General features: G+C 42.9%; 2 protein-coding genes across 2 annotated transcripts in view; one reads left to right on the top strand and one right to left on the bottom strand.

The window, feature by feature from the left end:
• The first annotated feature begins 709 nt into the window (after positions 1 to 709).
• Positions 710 to 12803, top strand: LOC130185149 (uncharacterized). The gene is made up of 2 exons (XM_056401452.1): positions 710 to 1244; positions 6676 to 12803. The coding sequence occupies exon 2, from the start codon at positions 6695 to 6697 to the stop codon at positions 8144 to 8146; it is 1452 nt and encodes a 483-aa protein (XP_056257427.1). The 5' UTR covers positions 710 to 1244; positions 6676 to 6694; the 3' UTR covers positions 8147 to 12803.
• ppfia3 (PTPRF interacting protein alpha 3) overlaps positions 10252 to 22626 on the bottom strand; it is a 31072-nt gene continuing 18697 nt past the window's right edge. Inside the window, exons 19-31 of the mRNA XM_056401451.1 lie at positions 22432 to 22586; positions 22174 to 22273; positions 21994 to 22075; positions 21677 to 21877; positions 20441 to 20506; positions 19904 to 19930; positions 19536 to 19711; positions 19160 to 19257; positions 16402 to 16577; positions 14436 to 14504; positions 14173 to 14335; positions 13531 to 13592; positions 10252 to 13232 (exon numbers count right to left, since the gene is read on the bottom strand). Of these exons, the coding sequence (XP_056257426.1) occupies positions 13540 to 13592; positions 14173 to 14335; positions 14436 to 14504; positions 16402 to 16577; positions 19160 to 19257; positions 19536 to 19711; positions 19904 to 19930; positions 20441 to 20506; positions 21677 to 21877; positions 21994 to 22075; positions 22174 to 22273; positions 22432 to 22586 (1366 nt within the window). The 3' untranslated portion in view covers positions 10252 to 13232; positions 13531 to 13539. The remainder of the gene's footprint in view (positions 13233 to 13530; positions 13593 to 14172; positions 14336 to 14435; positions 14505 to 16401; positions 16578 to 19159; positions 19258 to 19535; positions 19712 to 19903; positions 19931 to 20440; positions 20507 to 21676; positions 21878 to 21993; positions 22076 to 22173; positions 22274 to 22431; positions 22587 to 22626) is intronic.

Here is a 22626-nt window from a genome sequence, read left to right as displayed (position 1 = left end):
GGCACGAGCAAACAGGAAGCAATCTGAAAGCAGACTCGGATTTGGCATTAAAACATGAGGCGACATCCTCCCGTTTGATTGTGCCAAAGGGGATTACATTGCACCCTTACACTTGCAGAGGAGGAACCTTGACGAATAACACCACCCAGCTTCACTACAGCTTGTTTGTAATAATTTGCACTGTTACCAACCCAGAATGAACTCGCACGTCTTGGACCTGTGTCAAGAACACACTGCTGGTAATTCATCAAATTGCTTTCTTGTGAAGTATGGGGCGGGGATAAACAAAAAAAAAAAAACAGGGGGGTGGTAAAGGTAAAAAAAAAAAAATCTCTGTCACGCACATACGAAGTCACACAACTGGCTGTATCAAGTCTAGCTAGCAGGGAAATTTGACTTTTTGGCTAATTTTGAGCCCCAAAAACCTGGACAACTGTTTCATATTGTGTGCCTCTGTTTATGAAAACGGTATTAGATACATCTTGCTCTCACAGACGTTTATAGTAAGATCTGTTTTCAATATACTAACCTCCCGAGGAAAAAAAAAACTTCGTCTTGTCTTTGCGATTCCCATGGGAAACCGGAGTCGTTAGCTTGCCAAGTTAGTGGTAGCTAAGAAGAAACTGCGACGGAAGTAGCTGTTTTTGTCTTTGAAAATAAAAGCACTCCTGCTAGTATAACGTCCCACTGCTATTTATCTGAAGTCAGATTTTATTTTGAAAGCCACGACCGGAAGTTGTGTTTGTAACTCGTGCTAACTTAACGGTTTGTCAGACTTTACGCGTTCCAGGCGGAGTTCAGATCTTAAAACATTTGGCCAACTTCTTCACCTCTCCACTTCTTCGTTCAGATATTTGGACTGAGATACCTTCCCCCTGGCCCGCCTTGGAGGAGTAACAACTCGTGGAATAACTGCATTTTAAGACATATTTTCATTTTTGATATCTTTCTGGGCTTTTTTCCCCCCACACTGTTTTGTCATAGTGGAGGCGCTCCCAGGATAGGGGACAGTTTTCTGGTTTATTTTACGTTCCTATTTTTTTCCTCGTCGGAATTTGAGGGGGCACATGCGATGTCACGGACTATTAAAAGAAGAAAGAAATGTTTGTGATTAGTTTTGCGCTCACCGTGCGAAAGTGTTATTTGGCTTTATTTTTTTTAACCAGTTGAGCAACTGGCGACAGGACTCTATAATCAATGTGGTGTCAGCTGGAAGGACGCGGGGTCCGGATCTCACCTAAACGGTATGGTTTTCAATCATACAAGGAGGCCTTAAACTACACACTATACACTATTATTAGCATTTGAATTAATATATGTATATATCAATTTAGTTATTGATTTATTCTCTCTGACAAATACACTGGCAGTTACATAATGTGAGTGAACACTAAGTTATTGAAGGAGGTTAGTTTATCAACCTTAGAAGTTAAATTATTTAATTATTTGGCGTTCATTTATATATTTGCATGCTTATCTATCACTCAACCCTCAACTCATACATGCAGACACAATTGACATGTTTAGAACATTTTTCTTTTGGATTCAGTTATTTTATGCATTTAAAAAAAATTCTATTTAGCAACTTCACACACGATCAAAGCATATTAAAACACGCCGATGATAGTCTTACATTGTTGCACATTTTCTCTGGCCGTCCTGCAGCTGCAGCCTATTTCACATTTTGTTTTCGTTGGCAGTCAGTCAGGTGAAGTGTGAGCTACCGACTCACAATCCAAACCCGCAGGTAGATCACACAGGTTGCATTTGCAAACATACCTGCAGCTGATGTCTCAGGTCGATATTGTCAACAGATCAGGGGCTGATCAAGCTCCGTGGGAGGTTTTCTTTTTCGTGCAAGTGCAAGTGAAATGAACACTAAGAATATAGTTTCATTTAGAAGATTATAGCGCATGCATCCTCTGTGCAGTCTAATTTCACTTGCAATTTTTCATCACATTGTAATATATGATGTCAGGCAGGCTTTTAAAACATTAAGATATTTATCATGCTGTTTTATTGCACTAATGCATGTACAGTACCTGGTCAGAAATGTGCATTTTGTGTGCTGATGTGTGAGAGAAAGAGATTTGAGAGAAATGTCACTGATAACTAAGAGTTCATATGGAGCCAGGGTTATAGAGGAGGGAGCTGGATCCTGCAGGCTGAGTGTGGTATGAAACAATCACAGACCTGGAATTAATGGGCTGTTTGCACAGTGAGACAGCAGGGCATTGTAAATGAGCACATGTGAGGCCAAGGCTTTTACTTTACCCTTACAGAAAGAGTGTGTGTGTGTGGGGGGGCAAACATTTACCTGTACATGTGTTTTCCATGTCACATGGTGTCACAGTCACTCCCGTTGTCACTGCTACTAATGGTGGTACTCAGATGCATTTCAGACAGCTTAGTCAGGCCGAGTCTGTCATAAAAAAAATCTCCTGAAATACGCAATGTGAGGTGCAAACTGTTTTTATGAAAACTTCCTCCAATCATCTGGCCTCCAGACATCTCCCACCCTGTCACTCTTTAGGTTACAGGACTTCAAAGAGGCAGGATTAGGACAGGACGGGGCCCGGTCCTAACACTAACACAGAATGCATTATCTCTGTGTCAGATGGATGTTTCTGACATTAGCCACACATCAGGGAGGGGATTACTTGGTTAACACGCTAATAGCACAGTAGCCACTGCCAGGTGTGGAGGCGCTTTATGGCGTCTGGGGAGGGTCTTGCAGCCAGAGGCCCTGTGTGCCATAACTCCCCCCGATTCCTCCGTCACTCATCTGGATTAAACCCCTGCGGTTCACACTGGCAACACTCGAAACAGAAGTCAGACCGACTTACCGGGTGCCAGAGTTACTCAAGAAACACTTTTCTTTATTGTTGTTCTGTATGTTGATGTTAGTCTGTTGTGTTAGCAGCTGCATGGCAACAAGACGGTTTGTTTCATGCTTTAATGTTTATTTTAAGTGGCTCAATAATAAAGAAAAACAAGAAAGAACATACCAGACAGCTATGTTGATAATCAAGTAATCAATGAAGTCATTTTTCAGCAAAGAACTTTCCCTGTTTATGCTCCTCAAATGTGAGAATTTGCTGCTTTCTCTGGTCCCACATTGTAAATGTAATTTATCTGGGTTTTGGCTGGATGAAACAAGTATTCTAACATCCCCTTGGACTTTGAAATTGCAGTTTTCCCTCCAGTTTTCTAATGTTTAATAGATGAAAGGATTCATCAATTAACCAAGAAAGGAACTATCAGATTAATCGATTAAAAAAATGGCTAAACGTTAATTGCAGCCCTAATCATTTTTATACAGAACCCTTTATATATATTTATAAGTGTAGCTGTGTGATTTATAATAAGGAGAAACAAGAAAACAGGAAGATGGTTAAGCAGAAACAAGTGCAATCGCTGATACATTAAATAATAAATAGAAGCAATTATAAGATAAAAAATCCTAAATAGTGGTGCGGTGGGAGAGAGAGCAAAGTGTAAAAGATCAGTTTCAAGCTGTCACTTAAAAATGTTACCTGATATCCTTTTGGGAATGTTTGTGTATTGCACAGTTTGGGAGAAGAGTTGAAACAAGTTGCATCTCCAGGTTTCTTATTACTGTGTTTCTGAACATCTCACAGATCCACAATAGTGGTGAAAAAACAACAGAGTATCTGTCACCAAGGCCTGAGCTATTTCATCACTGTGCAGTCGAAAGGACTTCATAATGGAACCAGTGTAGTCCGCGGAGGCCTTACATTTAGGTCCGATTGTCAAGACATAGTTTAGTCTATTTAGTCATATTTTGTCTGTTTATTCATGGATTTTTGCCTGATGAGGTGGTTGGTCTCTGTCTGTCTGTGTAGGCCTGTCCTGGGATTTTGAAGTATTCTTCCTGCGCTCACTGGGAAGAATTTCAAGTTAACAAAAGTGTGTAGCGTTGAGAGGGTTTATATTTATTTAAACCTCACATTTTAGAGAGAGCATGGGATTTTTGCTTCTGTGTGTGTGTGTGTGTGTGTGTGTGTGTGTGTGTGTGTGTGTGTGTGTGTGTGTGTGTGTGCGCGTGCGCGTGTGCGTGTGTGTGTGTGTGCTCGTCTGAGGGGGATTCAAAGTGCTTGGGTCTGGTCCAGAGGGTGGAAGAACGTCGTGGTCCTCGTCCAGCCTTGCAGGGAGCGCAAATGATGCATGTCATTGTAGCAAATGGAGCGTGGTGATGAAGTGCTGCTGCTGCTGCTGCTGTTTTACAAAGAAACCACTTGAGAGTCTGCTCGCCTGCCTTCTGTGTGGTGTCTGAGTGCTCCGAGAAAGCCCCTTAAGAAGCATATAAGTCTCCTGCAGCAGAACACACCAGATTTGTCCTGGATATTCACCCTGTACCACCTCCTCTCTCCATTCTAATGATCTCCTCGTCCCCTCTAGCTCCACCAGGTCGTTTTCACCGTGGCTGCACACCACACTCTGTTTTCGGCTTTAATTGCAGTTGGCAGGGCCGCGCCGCATTTGATGTGCGTGTATAACTTTTTTAATCAGCTTTCATCACCCAAAACACCTGGGTTTATTTGGCAGGCAGGTGCGTGGATCAGTAGCCACAGCAAAGCGAAAGCTCTACGGACTTTGATGTGATTTATCGTCAGCATGACAAGCAGGCAATTTGAGTGCCGGAGGTGACTGTGGGAGTGATGTGTCAACCAAACCTTGTTGCTCCTCGGCGTCTGCATTGTGTCCAGGGTGTGGCCCTGCTGAGTACAAGTCCTGCCACTGAAAGGATTTGGTTTTGTCACTCGTTCACATGTTCACACACACACACACACACACACACACACACACACACACAAACACACACACACACACACAGTCACACAGTCACAGTCACGGATGGCCATTGATGAAACATCCACTCAGTCACTCTCACACACCCGTACAGGGAAACACAAACACGCCACATGCAAACAAACACAGTCATGACATCCATTCCTTCGCAGTTACCTTCTACTGCCCTGCACGCACCCACCCCCACCCCTCCCCCCTCCCCCCTCCAGCCTGAGGAAACCTTGACGGAGCCTCGCCAGTAAAGCGGCATCACTCACATTCTCATCATTCCACCTATTTTAACTCTTTCCAAGTGACCTCCTCCCTGCTTTCAAACAAATAACTAAATCGATGTTTACCTCTGCTGAAGAGGCTTCAGCGTACTGCTTGAAAGCCGTCCCACTGTACGTGCCACATGGATGGGTGACTGGAATACTTTTCCTCTTACTCACAGGTGGACTTCACTTTCAAACACAAATGAATCATTTGACTCATAATTTTAGTTTTGTTCCGACGGTGTCAGACGTGACAAACTCATACAGCTGAAAAGTCTCATGCATGGCAGGAAATGTTAACACTACAGGAGGGAGTGTTTTACTTGAGTTTTGTAACAGTTATTATAATGACTTTTAACATGCTGTAGAATAATGAAGAGTCAAGTTTAAATTCTACAACTTTAAATGTTTAAATAATTCATACAGCTAACTGCACAATCTCATTTGCTGCTTTAAATAAAAACACTAGAGCTACAGCTAACAATTATTTTCATTATTGTTTAATCTGCTGATTATTCATTGATTAAATGTTTGGTCAATAAAAGATTAGACTATATTGTTTCCCAGAACCCAAGGTGACATGATCAGATGTTGTGTTTTGTCCAATCATAATGTAAGTCAAGGAAAAATAACAAATGCTTTTTGCCTGAAAATGGATAAATATATTATATATACAATATTTGACTAATAATTGCAGCCCTAAAATACACTTTTAGTAACATGCTCTACACTTTTTAATAACATACTGTACTGTCATGTACTGCAGTATTCATTTCATAGTTTGCTTCACAAAATCTGCCACTAATCCTTTTGTTAGTTGAGCAAAGCTTAGATAAAGCAGCTTGTGGCAGGCAGGAAGTTTACAGTAGTAATGGTTGCACATACTCTAGGTAAAACTCCTCCGGTCTGAGGTGACAGATGTATTAAGTCATGTTCTGGCACCACCTTTCTAAAGGAAAACAAATGTGCCCATAGCCCAGGTGCGACCAAGTTCAGTACCTGAAGGATGCCTCAGCAACACCGGCATGCTCTCCTGCTGCATGTGTGGTTTTGTGGACTTACGGCAAAAACCATGTTTGTTACCACAGATTTAAAAAGAATCTTTTAAAGAGTCTCTTGGATTCTAGAGAAAAAACAAAACAAAAAAGAAAACGAAAAAATCATGCCCTTAAAAGCTGAGAGGAAAGGTTTGTTCTCCTGGGTTGCAGATGTCTTTTTAATCCATTTCCTTTTGGCTGTAAAGTCTCTGAATTGCATACATACCAGATTGTCAGTGTATCTGTTTGAAGGTCAGCCATTCAGACGCCAGAATCTACGACATTCATAGCCCAACTCCGTCTTCCCACATGACGAGGCAGAAGGCGACCTTGCTGTATTTGGTCCTATTTTTCCATGAGTTCTGCCAAGATTTTAAAGCCATACCTCAGCAGTTAAAGCACCAGAGTCATAAAGCTGCGGGCCACTTGTAAAACCTCTCATTTTACATTTTAATTAATGTACTTAGTTCAACTGTATAAGCCACAATTTGCATTGTTTAAAATAAAATTGTCTCCCTCTTCCTCTGTTTCTCCTCTCTTTTAACCGCCAGCTGATACGTCTTGGGAGTGATGCACTGGCTTCCCCTGGTTGCCATGGTGATTGCCTCGGCCCTGCCCTTCCCTCACAACCCCGTGTCCAGGATTGCTGCCGCGACGACAGAGCCTGGCTTCGACAACCGCAGAGAGCACCGTCATGACCCGGTCGCTCGCCTCGCAGCTCCAACTGTGGACTACAACTTCCATGGAAATAACTCACAGGCGGACTTCAACACCAACAGACAAAACCTCCAGAACCGTAAGGATTATGTGAAATCCTCGGCACATGAAGAGACTTCCACGTTCAAAGTGGACAATCAAGAAACCTACCAATCAAATGGCAACTCAGGCAGCGATAACAGACGCAGTGACAGTTTGGATGTTCCCGCAGGAGCAGGAACACTCAGGACCGAAGATTTTTCTGAGGATAATTCTCTACCAAAGGACTACAGAGCTGACAGCAGCAGCAGCAGCAGCAGCAGCAGGCAAGATTACACCAGTTTTGTGGACTTTTCCAAGAACGACATCCTTCAGGACTCTACAGATAGACCGTTGCAGGTTTCTGCAGCGGATATCCGTAATGTCGTCAGTCCTGTTGCAAATCTAAAGGGTCAAAGAGGACCAGAACCGACTGTTCCTTCGGAGCAGCTGAGAGATACATCAGCAATCAGGACGGGGACACCCGGAGCTGAAGGAGGTCTGGATGAGGAGAGCTTGACCCTAGAGGCAGGGCTGGGTCTGGGAACCGGGCTGGACAGCATCCTAGAAGGAGACGAGATGTTTCTGGACGCACATCCACGAGTCCTGTTCTCACCATCCCTGTCTCCTCCAGAACACCCCCCTCGCCTGCTCATGTTGGAGACCGGCCTGCTGGAGGAGGACGGGGATGGAGAGGAGCAGGAGGACATGGACGGACACATCGAGGGTCATGGGGACCGGGCGATCGACAGGGGCACGACTCTGAGTTGGGCAGATTCTTCTAGAGTTAACAGTGAGGTTGCCCGTCCCGTTAAAAGGGATAAACGCTCGCACTTGATTGACAGGCGGAGAGGGGAAAAGTCGGTGTGCGAGACGGAAAGCATTTGGGTCACCGACAAGAAGACTGCCATCGACTCCCGTGGTAATGTGGTCACCATCTTGCAGGAAATCCAAACCCAGACAGGACCACTCAAACAGTACTTCTATGAGACTCGCTGTCGCCAGGCCGAGCAGCAGAGCAATTCTAGCAGGTCGAGGGGTGCCGGCACGGCAGCAAAATCCCCGGCGATGGGCGTAGCCGGGGCAGGCTGCTTGGGCGTGGATAAAAAACAGTGGTTGAGCGAATGCAAAGCCAAGCAGTCGTTCGTACGAGCACTCACCAAAGATGAAAACAACAGAACCGGATGGAGGTGGATCCGCATCGACTCGTCCTGCGTCTGCGTGTTGCTGTCCAGAGCCAATCAGGCACCGGGGAGGGAGGTCTTGGCGAGGAAGGGGAGAGCCTGAGAGAGAGAGAGAGAGAGGGAGAGAGGAGGGAGGGGGATTGAGGGAGATGGCAAGAAGTAGAAAGTGACACAGAGCAGAGCAGCTGTGACATCCCTCTGTGTGCACTTTCACTCGCTTAAAATGATGGAAGTTATTCCTGCCTTAATCCACAGTTTTTCTCTCCTTTCTGATCCCTCCATCCACCACAGCTTCAAATGACTTTTGAAAAAAACAAGAAGACCTCAATACTAGCTCTAGGGAAAATTGTCATTTATAGAGATTTTACTTTGAAAAGTACTGTTTTTTGTTTTTGTATGATTTATCTTTCATAATCTAAGTTATTTTTGATTAGTATGTAAGCATGTGTATGTCTTTGATATTAATATATTCCTTTACGTATGTGTACAATATGACACCAGTATACATTTATGTATGAAGCTATGTATATCTGTGTGTATTTATAGAAGAAGTGTCTAATGATAATTCCAGCCTCTGGTCCAGTCGGGTTGTAAGAGGAAGGAGCGCCACCTACTGAGGCTCCATTTTACTGCTCCACACTGTTCTCATATGGATCACCATGAATGTTGTAACAGTGCTTTTAGAGTCCGATGGGGAAAATGTATTTGATACGCAAATTAACAGCATGGGCACATTTTAGCATGATTTCATTCAGGCTGATGATACATCTCTGTCTGTGGCGCTTGTCAAATGTGGTTAATATGACACCTAAAGAAGGTAGTTTTACCAGCTGCTGGTTTGTTCAGTTTGCCTGCCAAACATGGTAATAAAGGATCTTTTTACTCATTAAATGCAGAATTTAATTACTCTTAATTAGTACTCTGGGATTTCTTTGATAAAGAAAACTTTATTTTTAAAATTTTACTGCTGTAACCAGTTTCCTCTCAGAGAGCAGCAAAACATGAAACTACAGCCACATACAGAGGTGGACACAACTCCATTACTTGAGTCAAATACTCCTGGTCAAACATTACTCCGATACAAGTCAAAGATGGTCAGTTAAATTTTTACTTGGGTTAAAGTACTGGAGTACTTGCTTTTAAAAATACTTTAATATTCAAACGTACATTTTTTTTAATGTCAACACATTGTTGTATTGTTCCTCTGTGCATTTATGGGACCTAATGACTCTGAAACAACCTACTGGATGTACTGACTTACTGAAGAACCTGTGGAATAAAAAAAACCTGTTGAATATGCTACAAAGCCAAACAAATGGCCATAAGTAATTTCATCCATAGCATAAAAACAGCAACTACTACAAGCTGTCTGTTTAAAAGTTTATCTGGAATTATAGGCACATTACATACCTCAACACTTTCTTAAGTTGGACAGCAGGTATTTGTAGGCAGTGATGACGTGTGTATTTTAAAAGGAAAGGAATCTTTATCTCTAAAATTTCAAACATGGACTTAAGATAAGGCCACTGGTGCTCTGGTGAAGATATTTCTGCCTCATCTTCATCAAATGTAGCCACTCTTAGGACAATGTCAAGTTCAAACTGAGCTGTTCAAAAATGCAGCGAACACAACATGACTGACAATGGAGGAGCTGACTGTGATGGTATTTCCTGCTGTGATAAACACAGCATATGGTCTATCACATTTTTCAAAATAAAAGAAATTTCATTCCACTGACTAAAAGCTTTGCTTCAAAGTAACAATAACTTCATAGAAATGTAGTGGAGAGTACAATTTTTGTCTTTGAAGTGTAGTTGAGTAAAAGTCATAAGTGTACGCAAGTAGATAAAGTCCTGCATGTTTTGTGTGTAAAATCTGAACCAGCTAGTAGCTATAGTGTAGCTGGCAAATGACTGTAGTGGAATAAAAAGGTCAATATATCATAACTGTAGTGGTGTATAATTTTAAAATCCCGTAGAATAGAAATGCAAATATCTGTGAATTGTAATTGAGACGGTACTTGAAAATTCCCACTAACACTGAACCTCTGCACAACGTTGACTCACTGCAGAGAGAGCAAGAATAAAACAAATCAATAGGGAAAATAAATACTGAGAAAGTTTTGCGATGATCAGCAGATCCACCTGGATCGCTTTATTTTTTTCTTTTACATCACCATTTTCATTATCATCACCATAATCATCGTCGTCATCATCATTATTGTTTATTTTCCCAGATGATATTTTCAGTTTGTATTACTATCACTTTAATCATGGAAATCTGTTAAATCATTGCACAATTTGTTCTCAAAATGTACACATACAGTAGCATATTTGAATGACCATTTTCAATGTTTCATATTTACTTTTAAAACTAGTTCAAATGAAGTCGAGAAGGAACGGAACATGTACATACATTTATCCAATACATACCTAAAGAAAATAAATAGTTATCGTAAAAAATAAAAAATACAACTGAAAAAAATACACACATTTTACAAATTGATCCCCAGGCTCCCACCCCTGTAGGTTTATCATACAGATATATATTTTTTTTAACGACACCTCATATCACCTTCACCACCAAAAAAATGTTTTTAGGTCATTGTCGTTTGTTTGACATGCATCGTAAACACAGAGGCTAAAGGTTTTGTTTCCTGGGCTTCCTCGGGCTCGCCCCTCTCTTCCTGCCTCTCTCTGATCTCACCCCCCAGAGAGCTCTTGGTTTCTGTTATGGCTTGTGTGTGCAGTAAAATGACCAGCTTCTGTCCATCCTTTTGTTGGTTTTTTTTGTTGTTTTTTTACCTCCTCCCTTTGAGTCGCTGTTTTGTCTCTCTGTTGCCTCTCCCATCATAAGGATTACCCAAGACCCTGAGCTGATGATTACAGGTCATAAACCGCAGAGCGACGTCGTGGAGTGCTAGTGAGGAATTTGAGTTTGAGTCAGGCTTCAAACAGATGTCTTTCTCAATATATTTAAAACTTAGGTACCGCTTTCCAGTGAGACATACTTTACAAAGGGTTTATAGTTTTTAATTAATGGGATTTTGTAAAAACAATACACAATTTATTCATGTTTTATTAAATGTTTAATATACTGTAGAACTTTTGGGTTCCCAGGTTGTGAAAAATCCATTTTACTAGTGTATGTTCTCATAACTTGCATTGTCTTCTTCACTAATATCCATTTGTTACTAACTTATTAATATTTCAAACTGTAACCAGGCGGGATTACCTTAACTTACTAACCTTTCTCACCTCAGACCTAATGGCTCATCAATGAGACTCATGAGTCATGCTACGGCCATGCTAGTGACTTTGTGAGGCTGTATTTGAGGACATTGTTGCTAACTTACAGTGCTAACGTTAACATGTTAGCATTGTAAACCAAAGTATCCAGTTCAATCTGACAATTTAACTTGATGATGGTGCTGGATGAAAGGTCAGGGGATCACCAAAGTTATTACAAATCATCCTCAGGGGACCATGAATGCATCGACCAAATTTCAGGGAAATCCATCCAATAGCTGCTGAGGTATTTCAGACTGCAACATGTCGCTAGCGTGGCTAAAAAGTAAAAAATCATGACTTTGCTGTCTACTAAGTCTCCACGTATAAATGTTATGTAATGAACATTTTAATTGTTAGTTGTTAATTGTTTTTTTTACAGTGTTTGAAAATTTACTCCATCCAGCTGTGTTTCTCACAATGTTGCCATCCAAACCTTAGTAGCTGTTTACTTATCTACAAAGCATTAATAAATGATATACTCTAACGATTCAGTCTTGCACTTTGATAAAGATTTTCTTATTTTATTTTTGGGCATTTTTGCTTTTATTGTGATGGAGACAGTGAGAGAGAGACAGGAAGGATGGGGAGAGAGAGGGGATGACATGCAGCAAAGGGTCAGGGGTCGGATTCAAACCCATGGCCGCTGCGGTTAGTGTGGTATGTGCTCTACCAGGTGAGCCACCGGGGCGCCTGAATGCACAGCTATTTCTAACACCATGCCTCTAGGTTATAATACAGGATTTCTGTTGAAGTCTCAAACCCGAGGCGAGATATCCTCGATGACATCAATGTGACATCATAAGTGTCAGTCCAGAACCACAGACACGTTATTCAGCTGTTTCCACAGGCCGAGTAGTGCCCTCCATGACGAGTTAACTGAACTCATAGTGACCCTTTAACATTGACAAAGCAAACTTTAAAAGAACGTATGAACCCTTTGTAAAGAAGGCCTTTTCAGAAAGTGGCACCAACGCCAACTTTATGGATTACCTGCCACCAACAAATAAAATCATTGAACACAATGCCTCTGTAGCCTCGCTCCACCCTGTCCCATCCAAACTCTGTGCCTTTGATCTCTACAATGGGCTCCCTTCACAAGAAATTACTCAGCCTATCGGTTTTCAAGGTGCCAATTGACAAAGCTCCAGGAGGGTCCCTCTGATGTGGTCGGAGATAAATGGCGGTCTCAATTCGGACATGTTTTACTACAACACTCCGACCAATTGGGGACACTTGGACCCCCCTGACGGCACCATAGCAGCCAACAATGGAGCCACCGTGGCAGACACTGGACACCAGCCGCCTCATGAGTAGAAAGGAGAACATCGGTGTTGTTTAGAGTTGTAACACATTTATGTCCATCTAGCCATTTCCCCCCCAATGATTTTACAGTTTAAACATCCTCTTAGTCCTCATTAAAAAACATCTGTTGCTGAGCAGATGTTGTAAGGCGACACCTTTAGTTGTTTTCATACTGTAAGAGAATAAATGGCAGCAAGTGATTTCCTCTAAAAGGTAGGAAAATAAGCCCTGATATTGCCAACTCTGCTGACTGTGTGCAGACACAGAGAGAGGGGGAAACCTGCATGAACACAACCAACACCGTTGTTGTCCTTTATTAACCCCATAGCACGGTCACACTGAGAGAGAGAGAGAGCAAAGACAGAATGACAGGAAGAGAGAGACAGAGAGAGAAAACAGCTGATCCCATTCAACCTTCCTGGTCTGGTCGGAAAATACATTCATACATTCTTCATGTCATTTCCCCTTTATTCCTTTGTTTCTGTTATTGCAGAATGGTCAGACCGATTATTTATTTTTAAGTTAAATGGTTATATTCATTGCTTCTTTCTCCGTGGATGAGCGAGAGGGTCCTCTAGTCCCAATCCAGTCAGCGCCCTGAGGAGAGAAACAGCATTATTCCCACATCACTGCTTCCGTGGCCTTAATTCAACTCTGCCTAAATCCTCTCAGACCAAACTCACCATTTAAAGACCTTAGGGTAACTGCTAAAATCCCAGGCTCAAACCAATCCACTACAACAAACAAATGCATAAAACGACAAGGTTCAAATAAATGTGCTCGGCACATGTGCAAGCCATCTCGGAGGCTTAGAGAACCTCTTTTGTCTTTTGAAAACCCCCACACAGATGAAGCACTGCTAAACACTTTAATTAATGTGGCAGACAGTTCTCACCTCAGCCCCTCAACAGGAGTACGTCCTCACTGAGGCAGATTCACCCCGGGCACCAGAGTTGGCTGCGATGGAGACCGGGAGACACAGACGGGGTCATTAACGTAACTGCAATCTCTTAAACACCACTGACCTTCCACAGGCATTCTTATTAAGAGGTGGAATGAGGGATAATAGTCTTCCTCTGCACTTTGAAGCGTCTGTTCCTTGTTATTGCCAGTTCCTTTGCTAAAGGAAAAAGAAAATTCCACCGCCAAACTAATGGCAGAGTAGCATGAAAACAGCCAACTGCTTCATGCATGTGACTCCAGTTTTGCATTTGCAGCTTATGTAACGCCCTTTGTATGGTGGCCTACAGACAAATGTTTCTGTTCAAGCCTCATTTCCACGAAATCAAGATGTAAACACATGCCTCATTTATTATCACATCCGCAGAATGGTTGCACCTAATCAGAGTCTGTCCTGTAACGTAGCTACAACAGACCTTTTGTCCCGACTCCCGTCCCGCTCTTCTTGTGAGTAATGCTATACAGAGTGAAAGGTTTTCACACATCGTCTAAATTGAGACGCGCCCGAGGGGCTCAGAGGAGCTGAACGAACGCAAATATGAGAGCGGAGCTGTCAGAGGTCAAGGGTCACACTTACCATCACTCTGAACCTTTCTCAGGGTAACGGAGGGCGTGGAGATGGCTGAGGCACGGAAGTTAGCAGGCAGGGTCTCGGCAGAGTCAGAGGTCACGCCCCGGAGATCTTTCTCCCTAAACATCTTCCTCCAGGAGGGCGAGCGGGTGAACGTCTTCGTTCCATCCTGTCAGACAGACAGAGTGTGTGAAAAGACGCAAGCTCGACCAAACCATCACTTAAATCAGTTAAATCTGCATTTTTTTTTTCCTGATTAGTATGCCCACCTCATCGGGTCGTCTCTCGGTTCCCATTGAGATGAGGGAGTTGTACTCTTGCTCCAGGAGCTGTCTGGCCTGCAGGAGAGAGGTGATGTAGAGTGTCGAGATCAGTTTGGACTCTGCAGATGGTGAATCCTTGATGCAGGCATTCATTAGCTCATATGTGAGATTCATGCATGCTTCAAACCAGTACAGCTGTAACTCCAAAGGACCACATGAGGCATTGTAAGCCTTTATTACAGACAGCAGGGAGGTGACAGGAAATGATAGAGCAAGAAATGCACTTAAGGTCTTGGACCTTAAGGTCTGGCAGCCGGGATGTTGCGATTCATGGTTGGCACCTTAACCCTCGAGTCACGGGGGTGCACAGACTGTTACTTTTAATGATTTTGGACACGTATCATACAAAGTCTTATTTGAGGCTCCGAAGTGTTGGTTTAAAACAAAAACTGCTGATATCAACCACTTATTTTTGTCAATATAATTAAGGCCATTGCCTGACAAAAGCCAATCTTTAACATAATCAAAATGAAATGCTATTAAAGAGAAAGTTTTTTAATGCTGAAAAGAATTAAATTAAGGGGTTGTATATTGATCTTGGTAACTCCAATCCAAACTGTGTCTTGCTTATTGTTACTTCACCTGGATGTTTGAGCTTCACTCTGCAGAACGACGTAGGCACAGAGACATCTGTTTCCACATTCATCTGCTGAACAGAGAAAGTTTCTCTGCGCTCACCTTCAATCTAACGTGTGACATTATAACTAGTTTGGAAGCCAACTGTGGTCCAGAGTGAAACTCAGACAGGTGTGATGTGGAAACTTGAAGTAAACTGAGAATGGACTTTGGTAGTAGAAGTAGGACACATCCTGCACACAGCAGTTAAACCTTTGAAGCTAAACCTATTTGCATATTCACAGATTGTGGATTTTTCAACAAGGGAGAAAGAGAATGTGCTTTTAAGAATTTTTAATGAGGTACTGAACTTTTTTGTGGAAATTTTCAGACCAACATTTAGTCATCCCTTTTTGCAGTCTAAAATGCATCAATGTGTTTTAAATGTTGTTAGGTTTGTACTACTTCAAGGAAGAAAATGTCAGAAATGCTCATTTTTGTCTGTTTGATTGACAGCGGCTGGCAGGCTTCTGTCACAGTCTGCTCCTGTGTCCCTCCTTTTTTTTCCTGTAGCACCCTCCTCCGTGGTTGGGAGGGGAGTGAAGGTTACAGTTAGTAGATATAACTGGTTCAGGTTGAGGTCAGGCGAAAAACACATTTAGACGGGGAAAAAGAACTTTGACTGGCTCAGTGTGACCGTCTGCGCTGCCTACGATACGACGCTGACGTCACTGCTTTATGCGAGATTTGATTGGCTGTATTCAAATAAGGTCTCCACCTATGTATAAGTCTATCTGAGTGATCATGAAACAAAAGAGCAAAAGAACATGTGTATGCTGTAGTAGTGGTAGAGTAGGTGCCCCTATAGTCTATTGTTCGGGCACAAACGATGGTTTGATTCCAGCTGGGTATGTTTGTTCCATGTCATACACCCCACCCTCTACCACCCCACCCTCTACCAGCTCACCCTCTACCCTAAAGACGAGGGTGTATGACAATTAATCTAAGCTGCATCCATATCTTTGGATTGTGGGGGGAAGTCGTAGTACCTGGGGAAAACCCACACAGGCAGGGAGAGAACATGCAAACTCCACACAGAAAGGCCCCGGATTCAATCCTGGAACCTTCTTCCTGTGAGGCGACAGTGACTAAACATTACATCACCTCATTCAAATTTAAAACGGGCAAACTAATAATGATAAAATACATGTCTGGAAGAAATCTTCAAGCCTAAAATATTGTCCTTAAAAACTGGCCGCTATCCCGTGTTTAGCACTGACTGCTCCTCATTACATAGAATCAGAGCGCTGAGGAAAAGCATCGTCACCTGCGACCTTTCGACCACCTGCGCGTTTACCTGTGTGTTCTGATTGGGGATCTGCAGCAGCAAGGCCAGGTCAGTGTAATCAAAGGTGTCGTCTAAAGCCAGCAGAGCCCCGTGGACGCCGCTCTCACGGAGGTTGTCGGCGTACTCCTTCAGACCGATAGTCTGCACCCAGCACATCACTCGCTCGTTGGACCACACCATCACATCTGGGGGGGAAAAGGAGGAGAGGGTGAGGGGAGGGAGAGGAGGCATCCATCTGCAAACAGTACGCCGTCTGCTCGCTGTTTTTATAAGACGGATCAGGTTTCTTATTGTTTCTCTGGTCACTTCCTGAAGTTCAGGCTGGATGAGACATGCTGCTCTGTTCGGGGCTTATTAATGGTCTTCAGCAAGGGTTATATTACCTGATATTTGTGAATTGTTCCCGCTTTACTGATTTATTTTCTAGACGTGGACTGCACAGGTCAAGCTGATCATCAGACAAATCCAAAAACCTACAAATTTCCTCCCTTGGGAAATTATTCTGGGTGGAAATGAGCCAAGATGAACTGACTGTAAATGTACAACATATGTATCCTGAGGCGCAGCGGTGAAAGAGCAAAAGATTTGAGTTTGTTTAATGATTGAGCGTGTTGACATTTATGTAATCATTACCAGCCAAATTACACTAGGAAGTTGTGGTTTATAATCTCTTTTAAGTAAAAAAAAAAGGGGGGGGGGAGTATTCAAAGGGTGGTCCACACATCTCCCAACATTGTGGGAGACAGGAGAAATCAAAGCAAATGTCTGTTTTGTTTGCCATCATTAAGTTTATGGGATTTTAAAAATTCTTTGTTTGAGTGAGACAAATCTATTTTATAGCCTGAAGCTGATGAAAGAAGGTAAATGATTTTTATGGTTTACTGAGGTGAATCAAAGGGAAGAAAAACTTTCTTTTTTCTTTTAATGTCAGTGTATTTTTAGATCTTGAGAGCTAAAGTAATAATGCAAATGCTACTAGTGCTCCTGGCGTTACTGATTAAATAATAATAAAATCAACAATTTGGATTGAAGCAAGGAGACGTGTTACTACAAGGTTTTTGCAGTGCTTGCCAAATTACATTTCAGACTTTTTAAAGATCTCGTATGTAAAAAGTGAGATGTCCGTGTCTTTTTGATTATAAAGCAGGTTCTATATTAATACCGTGAAACTATGAAAGCGCTCAGTCCACAGAGAAATGCACACAGTCTATATTCAGAAACTGAGCCTTAAAATGAGCCATCAGGACTTCTGTAACTTTGAGATGTCACAAAGAAGCAGTCACTGCTCTCAGCCATGGCACAAGCCCCGCCCACATGGAGCCATCGTCAAACCTTGCAGGATTTGGAGCATTTAATTGAAATCTGCTATATTTTTATTCGATCACTCAGTAAACAGTCTCACCACCTGTTGTTACCAGATCTCCAGAGAGAAGCCTGAGAGAGGAGATGTAAAACTACACTGAGATGGTTTGTGGTTCTTAAAAAACAAATATATATTCTTATGGATCAACATTTGGAATTTCAAACACTGGAAAAGTGTAAAATATGGGACCTTTAAGACTTCACCAGCTTTTCCACAGTCAAACTTGTCAAAGAATGATGGAAAACTAACAAGACAAAACCTACAAAACCTTTTAAAAAACACTGTCCCACCTGTGGGACGCTTTGGCCTTGGCAGTGCTACTTTAGGTGCCTTTTGGTTTGTACCGAACTGTTCCGAAAGTCTTCACACAACCTTGACAATTTACACACTATTTGAAAGCTCCATGTCTCCTGATTTTATCTGTGCAAAGCGTTTTAGGATCCACATAACACTGCAACAGCTATTGGGGTAGAATTGGGTCAGACTTGTGTCTCCAAAATCTTTCAAACAAAATAGGTCCTACTACAGGCTTTATAATCTCTTTTTTTATGCCAAAACAATAGGCGAGGTAAAAACCAAAACCAAAAAAGAAACTTGCATTTCTCCCTTGTTTGTGCATCTATAACTTTAGTTCAATACATCTTATCCTCATTCTGACTTTTTGGTTGTAAAATGTACACAGTTACCTTTCAAAGGAAACCAGGGTTACGACTCTGATCAAAAGGGCTAGAGAACAGTAACCTTCTTATTTTGGGCAAATTATTTTCGTGCCCAAGTAGCCCAGGTCTAGGCGCCCCAAAGGTGTCTGGGGCCTCTGGGTCAGAGCCTGTGAAGCGACTATTAATATTTATTGTTTCAAAGTCACAGAGCTCAGTTAAAAGACTGATCTCAGTCTGGATGTCCTATGTAGGAAGGGTTATGGGGGCCTTTTACTCGTCTGTGTCCAGGGGCCCATTGTCTCATAATCTGTCTAAGCCTGGACTCAGAGAAGAGGCTGAAAACCTGTTAAAAAATGAATAATTCATTTTTCAACCTAAGTTTTTGCTAAAAATCGACACTTGTCCGACAAACAAATACTTGTAAGTGCATGGCACAATAAATAACATTTCTCACAAATCAATAAAAATAACTGAACAATAACTAACACATGAATGAGTTGACAGATCCAGAATGATGTGTTAGACAAATGATGGGTTACTAATAGTAATAATCATGTAGATAATTAACCTGGATATAGATGCAAGGGATTATATAGTAAGGACCAAGGTATGCTTTGAACAAGACAATAGCAGAGCATGAATAGAAGAATCAGTTGGGTGGATGGGGTCATTGACACGTTCAATACCATCCCACATCTGGGGCATGAATGATGAGATAATGACAGAGGGAAATAAAGGAGCTCACCTTTGTTCTGGTGGGCGCTCTCCTCTCTCCTCCTCTCCAGCTCTTTGCGATCGTAATTGAGACGCTTCAGGCACATGATGCCATAATGCAAACTGACCCTGGGAGAGGTGAAAGAGCCAGAGGGGCGAGGGTTAACTGAGGGCGTGTTTCCACTCTCACCTGTGCTCAAAGGGCATTAACACAATCCGAGGCCTCTGACGCCCTTAACTCTTTTAAAAAGAGAACTTAAGGAGAGCCTGGAGACACACACCTGAACAGTCAGAGTGTCACAACAGCAGAGTCAGCAGAGAAGAAAAAAACGAGAAGTGACAAAAGAGCACGATTTATATGAGTCACGGCTGTGAGCGAGATCGGGCATGCACAAGCCGAGCTCTACCTGTGGAAGCTGTCCACCATTTTGAGCTGTCCTCTCAGCTCCTTCTTGGTCAGGTGGTCCAACATGCGGGCATCCACCAGGGACTCCATGAAATAGCTGCGATACTGTGGCAGGCCCAGGCTGGGCAGCCAGTCGTTGCCCACCCACTCATGATTCATATCGCCATAGGCCAATATCTGGAGGGGACAACCACAGATGATCAACGCTGAATCACGCTCGGCTTGATATCTGATGGTGGTGCAAGTCGGCGGCTCATGACTCACTGAGGTTAGTCTCACTAGAGATAAAATTACGGACAAAAAAATACGCAGCATGTTGTGTCAATTCTGACCTTTCAGAAATAAAAGAAAGTTGCAGCTGATCCTTACCTGATCCCAGCTGAACTCTTTCAGCTCCTGGAGTGCCGAGAGGAGAGGAGGAGAGGCAGACAGAGAGAGACAGAGCCAGAGAGAGTGATGTGGAGGTGGCGAAGGAAAAGGGAGCGGGGGTCGAGAGCAGGGTGGACGGATGGAGGAGAAGCAGAGGAAGAGGGAGCAGCAGCAGCAGCAGCAGCAGCAGGAAAAGAGGACAAAAGGGAGGAATAGTGTGTTAGTGAACGGGTAATTAGTTGGAAGCAGTTCACACTGAAACAGCAACCAGAGGGAGAGAAGAAGATGCTCAACACTATGGCCTGGGCCCACAGAAAGATAGATATTTAAAGAGACAGAGACAGAGAGAGAGAAAGAGAGAGAGAGATAGAAAAAGAGAAATGTAGAGAGAGAGTGAGAGGAGGAGGGAGGGGAGAGACTCGTCAACATGATTCAGACTAGAGTAGAAGCTTAAAATAAATTCAAACCCAAGTAAAATAATCATGAAAACATAGAAGAGGTTTTGTCAGACAGAGGCAGGACAGCGGGGGCACTGACCGGAGGCTTGGTGGCAGCGTTCAGAGACTCCATCTCTGCGTGGGTCATCCACACGTTACTGGTCGACTGCGGTCATGTGAACAAGAGAAGAGTGAAACTATGAGATAAAGAGCGCCACACATTGTCTGATCTGCCTGAGGCACTGAGTGAATGCCTGTCCATTTAAGCGCTGCCAAAAAAAAGAAAAGAAAAGCCACGTCACAAGATGTTAGTCAACCAAAACAGCAGACTGCGTTCTCATCGCCATGGTGATTTCGATGAACAAGAGGTTCGACGGGTTTGTGTGAACTGATAAAATAAATATGTTAAATCTGTCAAGCAGTATTTCAACGTCTCATCTCATGAATACGACTCCTGCTGTAAATAAATAGGACGCCAAAGTAAGGAACTGAAAAAAGCCAAGCCGAATCAAAACCAGGCGTTTGCTCCAAAACTCGAAAAACCGACGGTCACAGGAAGTTGGGTTTTAGTTATTCGTGACTCTATCTTTCTTGGAAAGAGACACATGAAAAAAAAAAAGTTGCGTGCCTCACTTTTACTACATTTCTGAACATCTGGTTTATCTTTGTCGCTGTGTGAAGTTTGGGAAAATGTAGTTTTATATTCAGGCAAATAGGTGGAATTTACTCAGTGTTTGTGCAGTTTACTACCATTCTCCTATGGGAAACGCATTAGTATTTTTATTATTTTTGACATTTATCACACGCAGGATACCTTTCACGTTCTTTTGCTTTCTACATTTTCCTGCATCTGTCTTTTCTTCCTCCCCTCTCTCAGTAACTGACACTCCTGCTGCATCACACAAATCGCATCATTTTCCCTCCTTTATTCCAATTCACTCGAACTGCTTTTTATTGGACATCATCTTTGTTTGATATCATTAAGTTTTAATTACATTTTGTTTTTATTTTTGTGTCCTATTGCTAGTTTCTGCTCCAAGTTTCCCAGCAGGGATCACTAACCTCTCAACCAATCTCATAACTACAAACATCTGGTGCCTCTCACAGCCAATCTGAATGCAGCATTTGTGTATTCTCAACAAAAGGTCTATGCTCAGCATGGATATGATGAATGCATAAATCAGCATAAGAGGGTGTTTAAAGTCTTAGAACTTCTTTACCTTTAATCCTAAAGAGAGGCTGACTAGACTGGGATTTTTTTTTTTTTTTTTAAATGGCATGAGAACATATTTTTATTCCTTTTAAGTGTGTCAAATGTGCAGCGACAGGGTCTCACAGAGCGGGTGCTGGCCGGGGCGGACGGGCTGGTGAGGGACACCATCTCCTGGATGGCCAGCCGCAGTTTGAGGCGGTGCAGCGGGTTACTGATGCCGATCTCCCTCTGGATCTCTGTGTCCGACAGGTTGGCCATGATGGCGCCGCTCTTCACGTTTGCGCGACAGGCCGCCACGTACCAGGCTGGCATTCCCACCCACAGCTGGTGGGAGGCAGACAAGAGATTAAATTAATGAGGAAAGAAATGTTACAAGGACCCAGCTTTTGTTCTTAAATTACCATCTCCCTTCTCATTAGGTTTCTGTGACTGCACAGTACCTCCAACCAAGACACGACAGTGGGTCCGTCCCAAGATGCAAAGGGAAGTCCTTGGCGACATGCTTCTTCCAGTAGCTCGTGCCTGTTAGGAATGGGAAGCATTATTTGGTGCTTTTATGGTGAAAGGACATGAGAATTATGTTCAAATAAAATCAGGGGACATCTTGTCCTGACACTGACTTCTTCTTGCTGCGGCGGTCTTTATCTGCTGGACCCAGGGTCCCAGTTTTGTTCATCCCCATAGGGTCCCCAGAGGCCAGGTCCTCAGAGGGCGTAGATGCTGGTCAAAGGAAGGTCAAAGGTCACAAGAATAAAAGATAAGACAGATATGAATACCTCGAGTCACTGAGGCAGACCACCTCAAAAATGTTTAAATGAAAATACTGACAGACTCATATACAGTCAGTGTTATCTCCCCCTTATCCTCCATCTGTTTACCAAGAGACGCAGATCCATCCCGCCCGGGCTGGCCCATCCTCCCTTTCTCCTTCTTTCCAAAAAGCCGACCGATGGAGGACTTTATGCTTTTCTTCTTACTGGACTTGTGGAGGGAATCTTGGCTGCTGTTGGAGCTGCTGCCATCTGCCGAGAGACTGGAGGAGATAAAGGGAATCACTAAGGGGAAAAAGCTAA

The sequence above is a fragment of the Seriola aureovittata genome, chromosome 17 (genome assembly GCF_021018895.1).
Source record: "Seriola aureovittata isolate HTS-2021-v1 ecotype China chromosome 17, ASM2101889v1, whole genome shotgun sequence".
Lineage (NCBI taxonomy): Eukaryota > Metazoa > Chordata > Actinopteri > Carangiformes > Carangidae > Seriola > Seriola aureovittata.
Note: the sequence above shows the minus strand (reverse complement) of the source record. Positions and strands in the feature narration are given on the sequence as shown.